General features: G+C 39.0%; 1 protein-coding gene and 1 long non-coding RNA gene across 22 annotated transcripts in view; one reads left to right on the top strand and one right to left on the bottom strand.

Annotated features, from left to right (window-relative positions):
• FGD4 (FYVE, RhoGEF and PH domain containing 4) overlaps nucleotides 1-12948 on the bottom strand; it is a 193074-nt gene that overhangs the window by 38447 nt on the left and 141679 nt on the right. For 15 of the 17 annotated variants that reach the window (XM_070621017.1, XM_070621023.1, XM_070621021.1 and 12 more), the window contains one exon: nucleotides 10629-11136. In XM_070621017.1, the coding sequence (XP_070477118.1) occupies nucleotides 10629-11136 (508 nt within the window). Of the gene's footprint in view, nucleotides 1-5623; nucleotides 5775-8897; nucleotides 9087-10628; nucleotides 11137-12948 lie in introns of those variants that run through there. The other 2 variants (XM_070621029.1, XM_070621030.1) reach the window with 2 other exon arrangements.
• The window catches only part of LOC103552053 (uncharacterized), a 120860-nt gene that overhangs the window by 64956 nt on the left and 42956 nt on the right, over nucleotides 1-12948 (top strand). For 2 of the 5 annotated variants that reach the window (XR_011540366.1, XR_011540364.1), the window contains exon 7: nucleotides 3109-3164. The exons of 2 other annotated variants lie outside the window; for them this stretch is intronic. This is a non-coding gene — a long non-coding RNA (uncharacterized lncRNA). Of the gene's footprint in view, nucleotides 1-3108; nucleotides 3165-5998; nucleotides 6272-12948 lie in introns of those variants that run through there. One more of the 5 variants, XR_011540368.1, reaches the window with a different exon arrangement.

Genomic DNA, 12948 nt, shown 5'->3' with positions numbered 1-12948 from the left:
AGAAAGTTAAACAGGGGGCTGGCCCAGTAGTGTAGTGGTTAAGTTCGTGCACTCTGCTTTGGCAGCCTGGGGTTTGCAAGTTTGGATCCCAGGTGCAGACCTAGCATCACTCGTCAAGCCACACTGTGGCAGCATCCCACATAAAATAGAGGAAGACTAGCAACACATGTTAGCTCAGGGCCAATCTTCCTCACACAGAAAAAAAGGAAAGGAAAATTAAATAGGTATAGTTATATAATACTGTTTCTTACTATTTGCCACTTCAAAACTATATAATCCCTACATTATACTTAACACTTTACTAAGAAGTCATTTATTCTTGTGATTCTTTGGAAAATAATAATGGTTACACAATATTGATTTAATAAATAATCCTATTTGCTTCTTTTGAAACCTAATACATGGCTTGACTTTTCAAAATAACTATAAATGTGCTATTAAAAAAGCAACTCATTTTTTATATCCCTCTATAAAATAGAGATTTTTCTTCCACTTGCAAATATACGATACTCTACTCATATACTGTAAGCAGATTCCCTGAGTATTGCCTCAAAGTATAGAGGATATTGAAACTACCTGATTTGAAAAGTAAGACACACTCCTCTTACAATAATAGATTATACAGTTGCCTTTCTCTTTCTGCTTAACGCACTCCTAGGCTACTACGGCGTCCTTCCCACCTCCGGCAACCCTTGAGTAGAGATCTGCTCCACTCTCACTAGGGTTAGGTCCAGCTGGTACCCACTGGCTCATGAATGTGCTACAGTGTCAGTCCTGCCTTCTTATTTGCAGATGTCACCAGCTCCTGCAGTGCTTTTCAGACCTTTTGGCATGACTCTTCCACATGGCAGGAGCCGGGACAAAGAGGCCCCATGGCAGCTCACAGAGTTCATTAACTGGATAGGCAGAAAACGCCCGTGTGGGGCCAGCGATTCATTCTTCAGAATCTTAGTGCCATACGCCCTTCCACATGCCTCAAAACCACCAAGGAAGGGAGCAGACATTTTGGAAAGAATTTTGTAAATGCTAATGAACAGTTTCCTGGAAGATGCCTTAAGGGCAAAATCCTCAATAATTTTAAAATGCATCAGACACTGATATTATGTTTTATAACTCCTCAATTATGCTTTACAACTCTTCAATACATGTTCTTGTGATTTGATTTTAAGCAAGAAGAATTTTCTTTTTTTAAAAACACCGAATCAAAACTACTAAAAGTATTTACAGCCTTTTCCAGATATTTATTAGAGGCTGTATATAAAACAATATGTATATAAATTATCAGGTTTTTATAGGACCAGAGTGACTGTTTCTTGGTTCTGGCAAATCTCTACCCAAATCTGCTATCAGTTAAGTATATTCTCCACAGAGCAGGAAGACGTGGCCGTATAGAGTTACACACGTGTCTGAGTTCCCCGAAGTCCATTCTCTCAGATTAAGAGGAGTCAATTTAGAGAATAAACACTTGATTTTGTACCACAATTTATGAGATGCATCAAAATTTTGATATGTCTTTGTTTAATGTATTTCCAGACATCAAAGTCTTCACTATGGCTCCAGGTGATAATTTAAAATTAGATCACAATGATATTTAAATATCACATAACAAGCCTATCATCTCAAAAAGCATCTTCAAATCTCTCCCTTTGTTAGACACCTTCATTCCAGTATTCTTTCTCACTATACTAAGGAGCAGGGAAATCGAGGGGAGCTACCGCCCGTGAGAGACAGTCATACTCCCCACTACTGACTGAGTACTTACTGTGTGGTAGGCACCATCCTACGCGCTTCACGTGAATTATCTATTGTAATCCTAATACTCCTGTGAAGCAGGCAGCATTGTTCCCTCATTTTATAGATGAGGACGCTATGTTTTAGGGAGGCTGGGAAACCTGCCCAAACGCATACAGCACACAGTCAGACAGTCATCAGTGACTGAGCCAGGATTCAAATCCAAGTTTGTGACAACAAAGTTCTTGCTCTGCTAAGCCTTTGAACTAAGAGAACTCCCTGGATTTGGGGAACAAGAAAATGTGAAGGTAAAAGAATAAAACACAGATCTCGTGTTCAATTAAGATCGTGTAATAATGCCATAAGGAAGCTCACATGGCCTTAGGGAAGGTTTATAATCAGCAAGAAATTTATCAGCAGGTTCCTGTTACAAGAACACGCAGATGTTATTCCTCTCCCAGTGCTTCCTTATGCAGCGTCACAGGCACAGTCTGTGACTTTAGCATGATCCTTCAGGAAGCTTTGGGAGCAAAGTCCAAGCCTACTTGTGACCCAGCAACAACATTTTTCCAATGTTATGTCCTCTACACTATTTATTCAATTCAAAAGAGGAGAATAGGCGAGGAAAAGCTTCAATCTGAAGGTTTAAATTACATCCTTTCCAGACAGGGTGGGGAGGAGCAAGAAAGAGAGACTTCACTGAGAAGGACAATTTGGTTTCTTGCACAAGATCAGACAGGAAGTAAGTGATAGCAAAGAAAGAAGAACTTTGCTCTTTTTGTACCCAATTTAGTCTACATTAGACTAAACTGTCCTTTGGGTTTTGCAGAAATTAAAGATCAGAATTTAATATATACTCACAACCAATAACTGAATTAACCAATCCCAAGTCAAAGCTGAGCATCAGAGTAATTAGGTCACTTATAAATATTCCTGATGATGATTCCCTCAAGTTAAAACCTTGTACATATTCATGAGAGTGTCTTACTTTGTAATAACCTACAGCCTTCAGGCAAGAGAAACAAAAAAAGAAAATACAGGAAACTAAGTTAAAAAGGAAAAGTAAAAAAGGATCATGCAAACTGATCTCTGAGCGTCCCACAAGGGAGCATCTCAGTTTAAAACAGACAGAGAGGGGCTGGGATATTCACCAGGCAAGATACGGTGAATTCTGGACCTATTAAGGGACATCTCAGGTCATGAGTCTATTCATCTTGACTTACAAATGAGGAAATCAGATTTTATTTTATGTTTAATGAACAAACACAGCTCACATTATGTCTTAAGGCATTGTTCTAATTTCTTTACAACTATTAAATGATCTATGCCTGGTAATAATGTTATTAAGTAGCATTATGGGATATCTCCATTTTACAGATGAGGAAACCAAGATACAGAGAAATTTAAGGGACCTGCTCAAGGTCACACAGCTGGTAAGTGGCTGAGCTGGGATTCAAACCTGGAGAGTCTAGCTCTTGAGCCTGTCTTCCTGACCGCTGGGTTATGGTGTATTGCTCTTTTTTGTCTGCTTTTGGTTTTTTAAGCCACATACGACAACAAGGTCTGACCTTTCTATTTCTCACACCCACACTAAACTGGATCTTTATGCACATCACAACCTCCAAGCGCCTGACCTTCGCAAATCTCCTGGTTCACATCAACATTCTGTTAAACCCCATCCCTGACTCCTTATCCCTTTGTTCCCTTGGCCCTGCTGACTTGCTGATCCTGGCTCACCCCTACTCCAACTTTGCTTTTCTCTTTCTTGAGTTCCAGGCCACTCAGCAACGCCGGAGAGACTGCTGGTTGCACTGTCTTTGACCTGGGCCCTCTGAATCTTGGTCACAAGTTACCATGAGAGAGCTAACCTTCTCTACTGTCCTCAAGCTGGTCCCAGTATCTTTGACCTGGGCCCTCAGAATTTAGGTCACAAGTTACCACAGAGCTAAGCTTTTCTATTGTCTTCAAGCTCCAAGCCCCACCCTTTGAGGATATTCCACTGGCCTCTCTGGAGCACTTCCCAAATCAACACATCCAGCGTGAAGTCCACAAGTCACTTCTACGCCATGGTCCCTCAGCACCTCACTCACTGAGTCCCAGACCCTCTGCCTGACTTCTCCATTTGTGCTAACAACAGGGAATTCACCCTCTCAGCCATGCTCTGAACCACACCTATCTTTGAGTTCTCCTTTCGTCTTTACCTCATGATATCTTAAGTAATGGTCATTTATTTATCTTAATCCTCCTCAACTGCTAATTTCCTCTTTGTAGTCACTGCAGTGCCTTGCACATAATATATGTGCAATATAAATTCACTCAGTTTAAATTTGATCGTCCAGGTTCACTGAGCTAGTTACCTATAATGTCTCAGTAAAGGCCTTGGTCTCCAGGTTAACTCCCAGTTCCATGTTCTACGTGATGACCATCCTCATATGCTCACCAATATTTCCGTGCCCCTCCACCCTCTCAAGCCCAGTACTTCTCACGACACTGCTCTCTCTTCTTCTTTTTCATCTCAGATAACTCACTATGTTCCCCTTTTGACTATGTTTGTGCTCTCCAGGGCTCAGTCCTAGGCCGTCTTCCTGTTCCTACACATTCTATTTTGGCAATATTAATCACACCCTTATGTACATCCTCTTACGTTTTTATCCTCTTTCCTCAGCTCCAAATCCATATTTCCACTTGCTTAATTAATATCTCCAAATGGATGTCTTGGCAGGTGCCATAAACTCAGAGGTACCAAACTAACCTAATTAGCAACTCTACTCCCCCTCCCCATTCCAAACACAATTACTTTCTTTCCTGTCTGGCATCTCTATTATTTCATTAACATGTTAGGAAACCGAGGCCTGGAGAGTTACATTATAGTGCTATGTCCAAGGTCATCTAGCTGGTAAGCGATAGAGCTGGGATTTGAACTAATCTCTTTTAATTCTAAAGCCTTCACCCTTAACCAATACACCATACCGTCTCCAGAATATTCATTTTTGTTTTAGGCATCTTTACCTGGATGACCTAGAAGTTCCTCAAATTCACTATGTCTAAACCAAATTAATTTTTCTGTCCCCCATATATGTTGCTCCTTCTATTCTCTTGTAGTTCAGGAAGTGGCACATCATCTGCCACTTCATCCAAGCTAGGAGTTGAACGTGATTCATTCCCTACGTCCAGTCATGGGGTCCTCAGAAATCTCTCTTCCTCATCCTAACCCTCGGCCACGGCCGGGACCCCATCCTCTCACACCTGGACTTCTGCAGCTGCTTACTAACCATGCACCCTGCTCCATCTGTTTTTCCTTTGATCTGACTCATTTTTCGAAAACCCACAGATGGATAATCATGTCACTTCCATGCTTTAATTAAGTGCCTCTGAGGCCAGATAGTATTAGGCTTACGGAAAGTTTGAAATAACATGGGAAATACCTCTGTTAATCCAGCAAAACAGGATGCACAAAGACCCTACATTATGCTATTGAATATGTTTTTAAGAAATCAGCTCAGTCAGAAAAACAAGCTGGAATGTTAAACATCAAAGCAGTTCTCTTTGGGTGGTAGAACTATGGGTGATTTTTGTATTCTCTGTGCTTTGCTGCATTTTCTTGATTTTTCAATGAGGATTATTAATTTTTATTCAGACTTTTAAAAATCTTTCTAAAAAGTCTCCATTACTGTCGGGGGAAAAAAGTACAAGGTAGGTATAGAAATCCATTGCAATTTGTCCTTAGCTTACATTTTCTTTTTAAGCCTATCCTTCTAGCCCCATACTCATTTCTTTAGCCCTTCTGGACTCTAACGAGGCCAGAAATACCTCCCAATATGGCATCTACCCTTTTGCCTCTGCTCATTTCTCATCACACGTTCCCTCTGCATAGATGCATTCTCTTCCCTACCTCACCCGGTTCCTGTTCATGGTGGACCACCCAGCAACCTTCTGTTCTTTCTTCAAGCCCAATTCAACAGCTTCTCAGCAGCCTGCCCCTCAACCAGCCCCTCCTCTAGGCACAGTTCGTTCCTCTCCTGTGTTTCCAAAACACTTACTGCACCGTGTTAGCGTCATGTATTTCCATCTCTCTCTCTCTCCTCTCAGTAGACTCAGGGTTTGTTGGCAGGGCTTAGCTTGTTCATTTGTTTCTAGCACCTAGGAGAGTGAGTCTGGCATCCTGAATTGGTAAACTGAACAATAGGTGGTTTTTTCAGGTACAGGTTCCCTGAAGTTCATTTTTTTCTCATTTCTCTTTCTTAAACCTTTCCAACATACTGAACAGAGTGACCACAAAATAAAGAAGATTCTGAATTCACCATTCAGTTCTAAGAGAATAAAGAAAAGCTACCTTCAAGACTTTTATGAACTATCCACATGGTTAGCGGGGTAACTTTTCCATTATCCTACACATTGTTCTAAAACTTCTACAACGTTAGCTGGAGCTTTCATTGTAATAATACCAGCAACAATGAAAGACCGATTAGTGAAGCCTGGATAATTTCTTTGCTTGTTCTTTCCCTTTTTTGGAATTAAAGCGATTTGGCAAGAGAAAAAATAGCTACAGAGTCACTTACTATTTGTCTTCATATCTAACAAGACCTCAACAATTATCCCCCTTATTTTTCAAGAAATAAACCAAAAGAAATGTAAAGATTTACCAAAAAAGAACTTGTAGCCCATCATCAGAAATGGATAACCAAGTAAGCATCATGTGTTAGCTCCCAGAAATTGCTGCCTCACATTACACTCTGTAAAATTAATCAACACTTCTAAGAATTCCAATTAAACTTAGTGAGAGGAAATTGGAGGGAAAGTAAGTTAACTTGAATTACAGCACTGGTTTTCTACTTGCCATTTATGTCTGAATGGGATTCTCTGTCATTCGTTTCCCTGGGAGATGATTATCTTCTTAATGTTTGAGTATGTTTAAAAGTTATAAACCCTCAAGGCTTATATAAAAATATAATAAGTAAAATGGTAATTAAAAAACCAGAAATAACCACAAAGGAAATATTTAAGTTTTTTTAAAAAAGAATAATGTGCCATAAATCTCTACCTTGTGGATACTTTCTTCATCTAGTCCTTACTTTATTATATAATTTCTTTCATTTTTGGGGAAATGAAAGATTAACTTCTTAAAAATCTGTTTGTTATCTTCTTGATAAAACTGCTATTATTAGAGTTTTAATACCCTGCTCCTTTGAGCTTATGTTGCAAAAACAGAGATCTGTTATTTATATAAACTACAGTCTTTAAAAGTGCACATCTACACATTTATGTTTGGCTTGCTGTATGAAATATGGAGCAAGGAAACTCTTTGAATGAGATCTCAGAAAAATCTACCAATACAACCTGTTAAAATATATCCTGAATATCAGAAGGCTCATGAAAACTGTAAAGAGAACTTTTCACTTATACCGCATCATCAATGAATGCAGCATTCCACATCAGTGCATTTCTACTAAAGCTGACCCACTGAAGCCTACCAATCTGAGAAGATAACCTCTCTTCATGAAATTCACTCTAAAACGTACTGACCCATTTACCTGAATCTCCTAAAATAGTTTAAGCTACTTATGATAACCCAAATTCATCATGCCAAACAGGAATTATAATACTGTTACCCCCGAGGCCCTCAAGTATGCATGTCTGTGAGGACACACACATACACACTACGATATTCCTTTGCCTCCACCTTCCCTGTAACGAATGGCTTTTAATATGTTTTCTTATAACAACATCTACCCTTTACTTTAGTGGATTTCAGTCTTTTAATCTGCTGTAATACATGATTAACCTTAATTTAAAGATACCATTAACACCCTGTGGGTGAGAGCTAAAGATATCACAAAGTGCTAAAATTTTCTTTTGGTTTTGAGGTTTTTAAGAAATATCTGCTTACTGTGAGGTGTCTGGCTATATTCTAGATCACTGGTGATGCAAAATGTTTAAACACTGGAAAAGTGTTGCTTCGCTAACGTATGGTCGAGTCAGTCGTTTCAATGAAGTAGGTATTCTTTATCTTTTATGTGGTAAAAACAGTATCCTATATTCACCACTGAAAGCAGTTCCTGATCAAAATACACCAGATAATCAGTGAAACAGTTATACAAGCTGAGACTATTTTCAAGTCAGTTCTCATTGTTAATAATGATCGTTCAAGATGCGTTTTAATACGTATCTACTTTGCTGAACTATCTTTATGGTTCTACTCTAAGTCTCCCTTCCAGCCCCCACCCCTCATTCTCCCCCTCCTGGTGGGCATTTAGGAAATGTCCATTAAATGTAATTCTGGTTTAAACGAACCTTACTTACGACTGCTCTGATGTAAATTTCTATACTGAGTTATGTCAAGATAGAAGTTTTTTCAGTTGTCTGCATAGTGAAACTCAAATATTCCATCATGTCTTAGAAAGTTCAATACCTTAGACAGTTTAAGAAGCAGCTGACAACCTATAGGGGTACACTAACAAAGGAATATTCCTACATATAACATCACAGAATTATATTATTATTACTGAAAAGGGCTTTAAGATCAGACTCAATTTATATTGTTTAAAGAATTTTAGAATCCTTTTAATTAACAAATTTAATTGATTTGTTCAAGGTCATACTGCTACTGAGTAGACAAATTAGAAGTATCACCAAGATGTCCTGGTTCCAATTGTTTGGTCCACTATATACTACTTCCTTTTTTTTTTACTTTTTAAGATTTCTTCTTTATTTTTAATTGTGGTAAAAAACACGTATCATAAAATTTATTATCTTAACACTGCTTACATTTACGTTTTGCATTTTGGAAGAAGGAAAGGCAATGAAACACATCAGAGCAGTGAAGGAGAAAGACATTGTCACCATGTGGAAATTAAATCCTAATTCTCCTTTTCAGATGGGACACACATGTGGTGTTTGGATCAAAAGCTCTGCAGAGAAACTGTCCTTTTTCTTCCCATATAGAGCATGTGCCATCCACTGCTTAGATGTCCAGTTAAGAGAAAGGCCAGCTGTACTATTCTGTTTCACTAGTTTAATAGGAAAGCCCCATTAAGTTTCTCCCAAACCAATTAAGACTCATCTATGAAAATGTATACATAATATGACAGGAAAAACAAAAGCAAAATTCAGCAACTACAGGCACCATCGCCAATTAAAATATTTCCCTTAATAAGAATAGCTCTTACTGTTTTATAAATACTTGCTGGTGGCATCATCCCAGCTGTAAAAGGACAGACGTATGAGTCTTGAGTTCCTTGGTTCTAATCTTCTCTCCTGTTCACCATGGTTCAAGCACAGAGACACTACAATCTACCATGATATTGAGATGTAAAGAGATTCACTGTGCAATGTCCTGTTTCTTTAACGTTTCAGATAATGTTACCAAGTATGACTCACTTTCTCCCACCCACTTCCTTATTTAAACTTCACTTGCTTGAGAGTCAGCATTTAAAATTAATTCACTAAGTAGAAGAAAATAATTCACTGGCTCTTTGTCTATTTGGGATTTTTTTGAGAGTCAGTGAAAAAATTGTACCATAAGGTAGATTTCACTTTGAACTTCTAAATATATCAATCACTTTTTACTCTAATATTATAGTATCAGTCCTTTCGAATTTCTGCCTATGGTAATGCCAGTGAAGACACAGTACCATAAAAAATCCTAGAGAGATTTAGGACTTGGATTTGTCATTTACAAATTTTCCTACAATTGTCAAGTTTTCAATTCTCAACTCTCCTGCAAAGATTGCTGTTTATAATCGACAAGAGAGACTAAGCAATGGAAACTTTTTTCTTATCTTCCGAGATGTAAACAATTTTCTATTTCAGGGAACTCTATGATGATGCTTATATTACACCTTTGATCCAAGAAATCCCAAGTACCCTGTAAAAGCCATATTTATTAATCTTTCCAAAGCACTATATGGAATGAATAAAGAAAACAAATGCAATGGTCTTGTTACTGGAATTATATAAAAGTTTAGCACAGGTAAATTATGAACATAATTAACCAGCAAATAAGCTCTCTGTTAGCTTAGAATTTTGCACATGGGCAGAAACGCCATTCAGGTGGTTCATTGAACTGCTGTCCTCTTTAGAAAGGAGATGAACTTCCAGATTGCCCCAGCCTCACCTCTCTCTGCTATATTACTCATGGCTGCTGCAGTCATTGGCATTTCCTGCATTTAGGCATTTACATTTGTGACTTCTGGCATACGAGACACAAAACTGGCCTGGGGGTCAGGGCTATAATCGTGACCCTGGAAAATCACTTAAGTTTTCTGGGACTCTTCCTTCTATAAATGAATTGCTGAACTAAGATGATCTTTAAAGAGGCTTCTAACTCCAAGATTAAGTCATTCACTATAAAATTGTGTATTTATTAGAAAAATTTTCAAAACCTAGAAGCCTGGAAAGAGTTATAGATCTAATCCATTGAATAATTTGTGAATACTTCCATATTCCCATCTTTACAAGAAACATTTACTACTGCAAGTTAATCTTCCAGGTCTGTGTCTTTTACTAGATTAGAAATGTCTGAAAAGCAAAGATTATACAATTTCCTCTTGCTTATTAGCCCATAAATATTAGAGATGCTGCCCTAACATCTAGAACAACAAAGAACATTTTCTTCTCATTTAAGTAAAAACAATATGTCTGTGGTTTTCTTATACCAAAGTCTTCACACTGTTCAGACTCTTGAAATCACAATAGAAAGATCAACAGAAACTACACAGAACAAAAAGTGAAACAGCTCCTCAGAGAGTAGGGGTGACACCCATTGGCAGCTAGAACTTGAAAACTGTTTAACTGGGGGCGTGGGTGATCTGACTCACTCATCTCACAGGTGCTATGAAACAGAGTGTTAAAACAGTAGTAAAATAAAATCCTACTTATGAGCCAGTCTCACACTCTACCTTCATCTCATGGTGCTGGTCCAGCTGGTCCAGGTCCAGAGGGCTTTCTCCATTTTCTCTCTCTTGTACCTTAGCTTCTGTGTCTGCCCTTCCTTCATCCAGGGAGAGCACTGGGCCTACACCTGGAGTCCTGTAGCTACTGTCAGAAGCATTTCCATCACAGACATCTGTCGTGGGTGATGCAGGGCCTGTGGTAGTTTCATCTCTTTCTCCATTCACTAAGTCCGTATCGGGCAAGGGTTCAGAAGTTTGAATAGGAGTATCTGGGCCGAGAGTGGCCGCTTTATCCTCCTCACATTCCATCTGGTTTTGTGCCTCTATTATACCGTTAGCCACACAAGTCTGTACACCCTGAGTCTGATCTGCATCATTTCCCTGCTTCTGCGGTGGGTTCTGGGAGAGGAGTTTTTGCTGAGGTGTGGTTGTCAATCCATGTCTTCCTGGGATTTTAGGAGCATTTAGGTTCACAGCAGCATCTTTCTTCAAATCACTATAATTTGATAATGAGCTAAAAGAAAAATACAAAGGAAGCATGAAAATGTTGGCACGGAAAGCTCTAGAATAAAAACAAGTTTATTCCAGCTGCAAAGGGATATTTAGTGAAGACTTTTTTTCCCTCTGATGGTTTTAGAAGCATGGATGAGAATATTCCAGTGTAGCTCTCAGTCTCTTGGGGTGCTATCCACACTTAAATAAACATTTAAATAAAGATATCAAGCTTGTGCTTGACCTGTAGGATCTGGAACATCTCCTTGGGCTGTTTATCAATATGGCTAGTTAGTAAAGACTTAGATGTGAGAAATATTTATATTTAATAAAACCATATTTTCCCAAGATTTTTACTTTCTTAACATTTTAAAAACAAGTATAGTCAGACCTCACTTTATGAACTGGTTAGAAACCAAAGGCTATTTTTGTTTGGAAAGCAGAACACAGATTCTCAAAAACTTTATTACACATGCCACCATAGCCTCCTAACTCATCTGCCTCCACTTTGTGTGTGTTTGAGGAAAACTGGCCCTGGGCTAACATCTATTGCCAATCTTCCTCTTTTTTTTTTTTTTTTTTTAAATTCCCCAAAGCCCCAGTACATAGTTGTGTATCCTAGTTGTAGGTCAATCTAGTTCTTCTATGTGGGATGCCGCCACGGCATGGCTTGAGAAGCAGTGTGTAGGTCCACACCCAGGATCCGAACATGTGAACCCTGGGCAGCTGAAGTAGAGCGTGCGAACTCAACCACTTGGCCACAGGACCAGGCCCTCTCTGCTTCCACTTCTGATCCCCTCCAATCCAGTCTCTCTGAGGCAGCCACAGAGACCAGGCTCTGTGAGGGCTTCCCCACACACCTAAAGGTAAATCTAGCATCCTGACCATGGCCTACAAGATCCTAGACACTCCAGCCCCACCTCATTAAATTCTACCCTCTCCTCACTTGCTGAGCTCTTGCCGTACTAGTCTCCTTGCTGTTCCTGATTCCCAATAAGCAAATATGTGCAAGTAAGGGTCTTTACAGCTGCTATCCTCTGTGCCCAGGACTATCTTCCCCAAGACACTGGTGTGGCTCACTCCTTCCTTTCATTCAGGTTTCTGCTCAGATGTCACCTCAAAGAGGCTTTCCTGGGTTATTCTATCTATTACAGCATACTCCACCACTAACTACACATTTTACTTTATTTTTCTTTAAAGCCCTTATTATTACTTGACATTATATATAATTCTAACAGTACAGTGGAACCTAACTGCCAATATATAACAATGTTCCTATGGCAGTATTCACATAGCATTTTAATCTAGGATTCCAGGGATGAGAAAATAAAACTCTGGGCTGCAGTTTTGGAGAGATTCCTGCAACCTAATGAGGAGAAAAAGTAAATACAGAATAATACTCTCTAAGGGCGTAGCACTTGCCTGTCTTGTTCTCTGCTTTATCCCCCGCTCTTAGCACAGCACTTGACACATGGACAGTGCTCAATAAATACTCAATGAACAATGAATAACTGTGATTGTGATGATGATCATGACAGTAATTCAATAATAGCAGCTAACATTTATTAAGCGCAAGAAACTACACTAAGCCCTTTATATCAATTATCTTGTTTCATCTTCATAATAATTCCATAAGAGGGACGCCATAAATAGAGAAATCCAGGCTTAGAAACTTACATAATGTGGCCAATGTCACATGCCTGACAAAAATAAAACTGTGAAGTCTGACTCTAAATGCCATGGTCTTAACCCCATGTTATAACACACTGGAACATGAAGGATGGAGTGAGGTGCAGGTGAGTAGGCTGTATACAAAACGTGGGATGCAAGTTCA

Source organism: Equus przewalskii, chromosome 5 (assembly GCF_037783145.1).
Source record: "Equus przewalskii isolate Varuska chromosome 5, EquPr2, whole genome shotgun sequence".
NCBI lineage: Eukaryota > Metazoa > Chordata > Mammalia > Perissodactyla > Equidae > Equus > Equus przewalskii.
The sequence above is the reverse complement of the archived record's forward strand: the minus strand, read 5'-3'. Positions and strand labels throughout refer to the sequence as shown.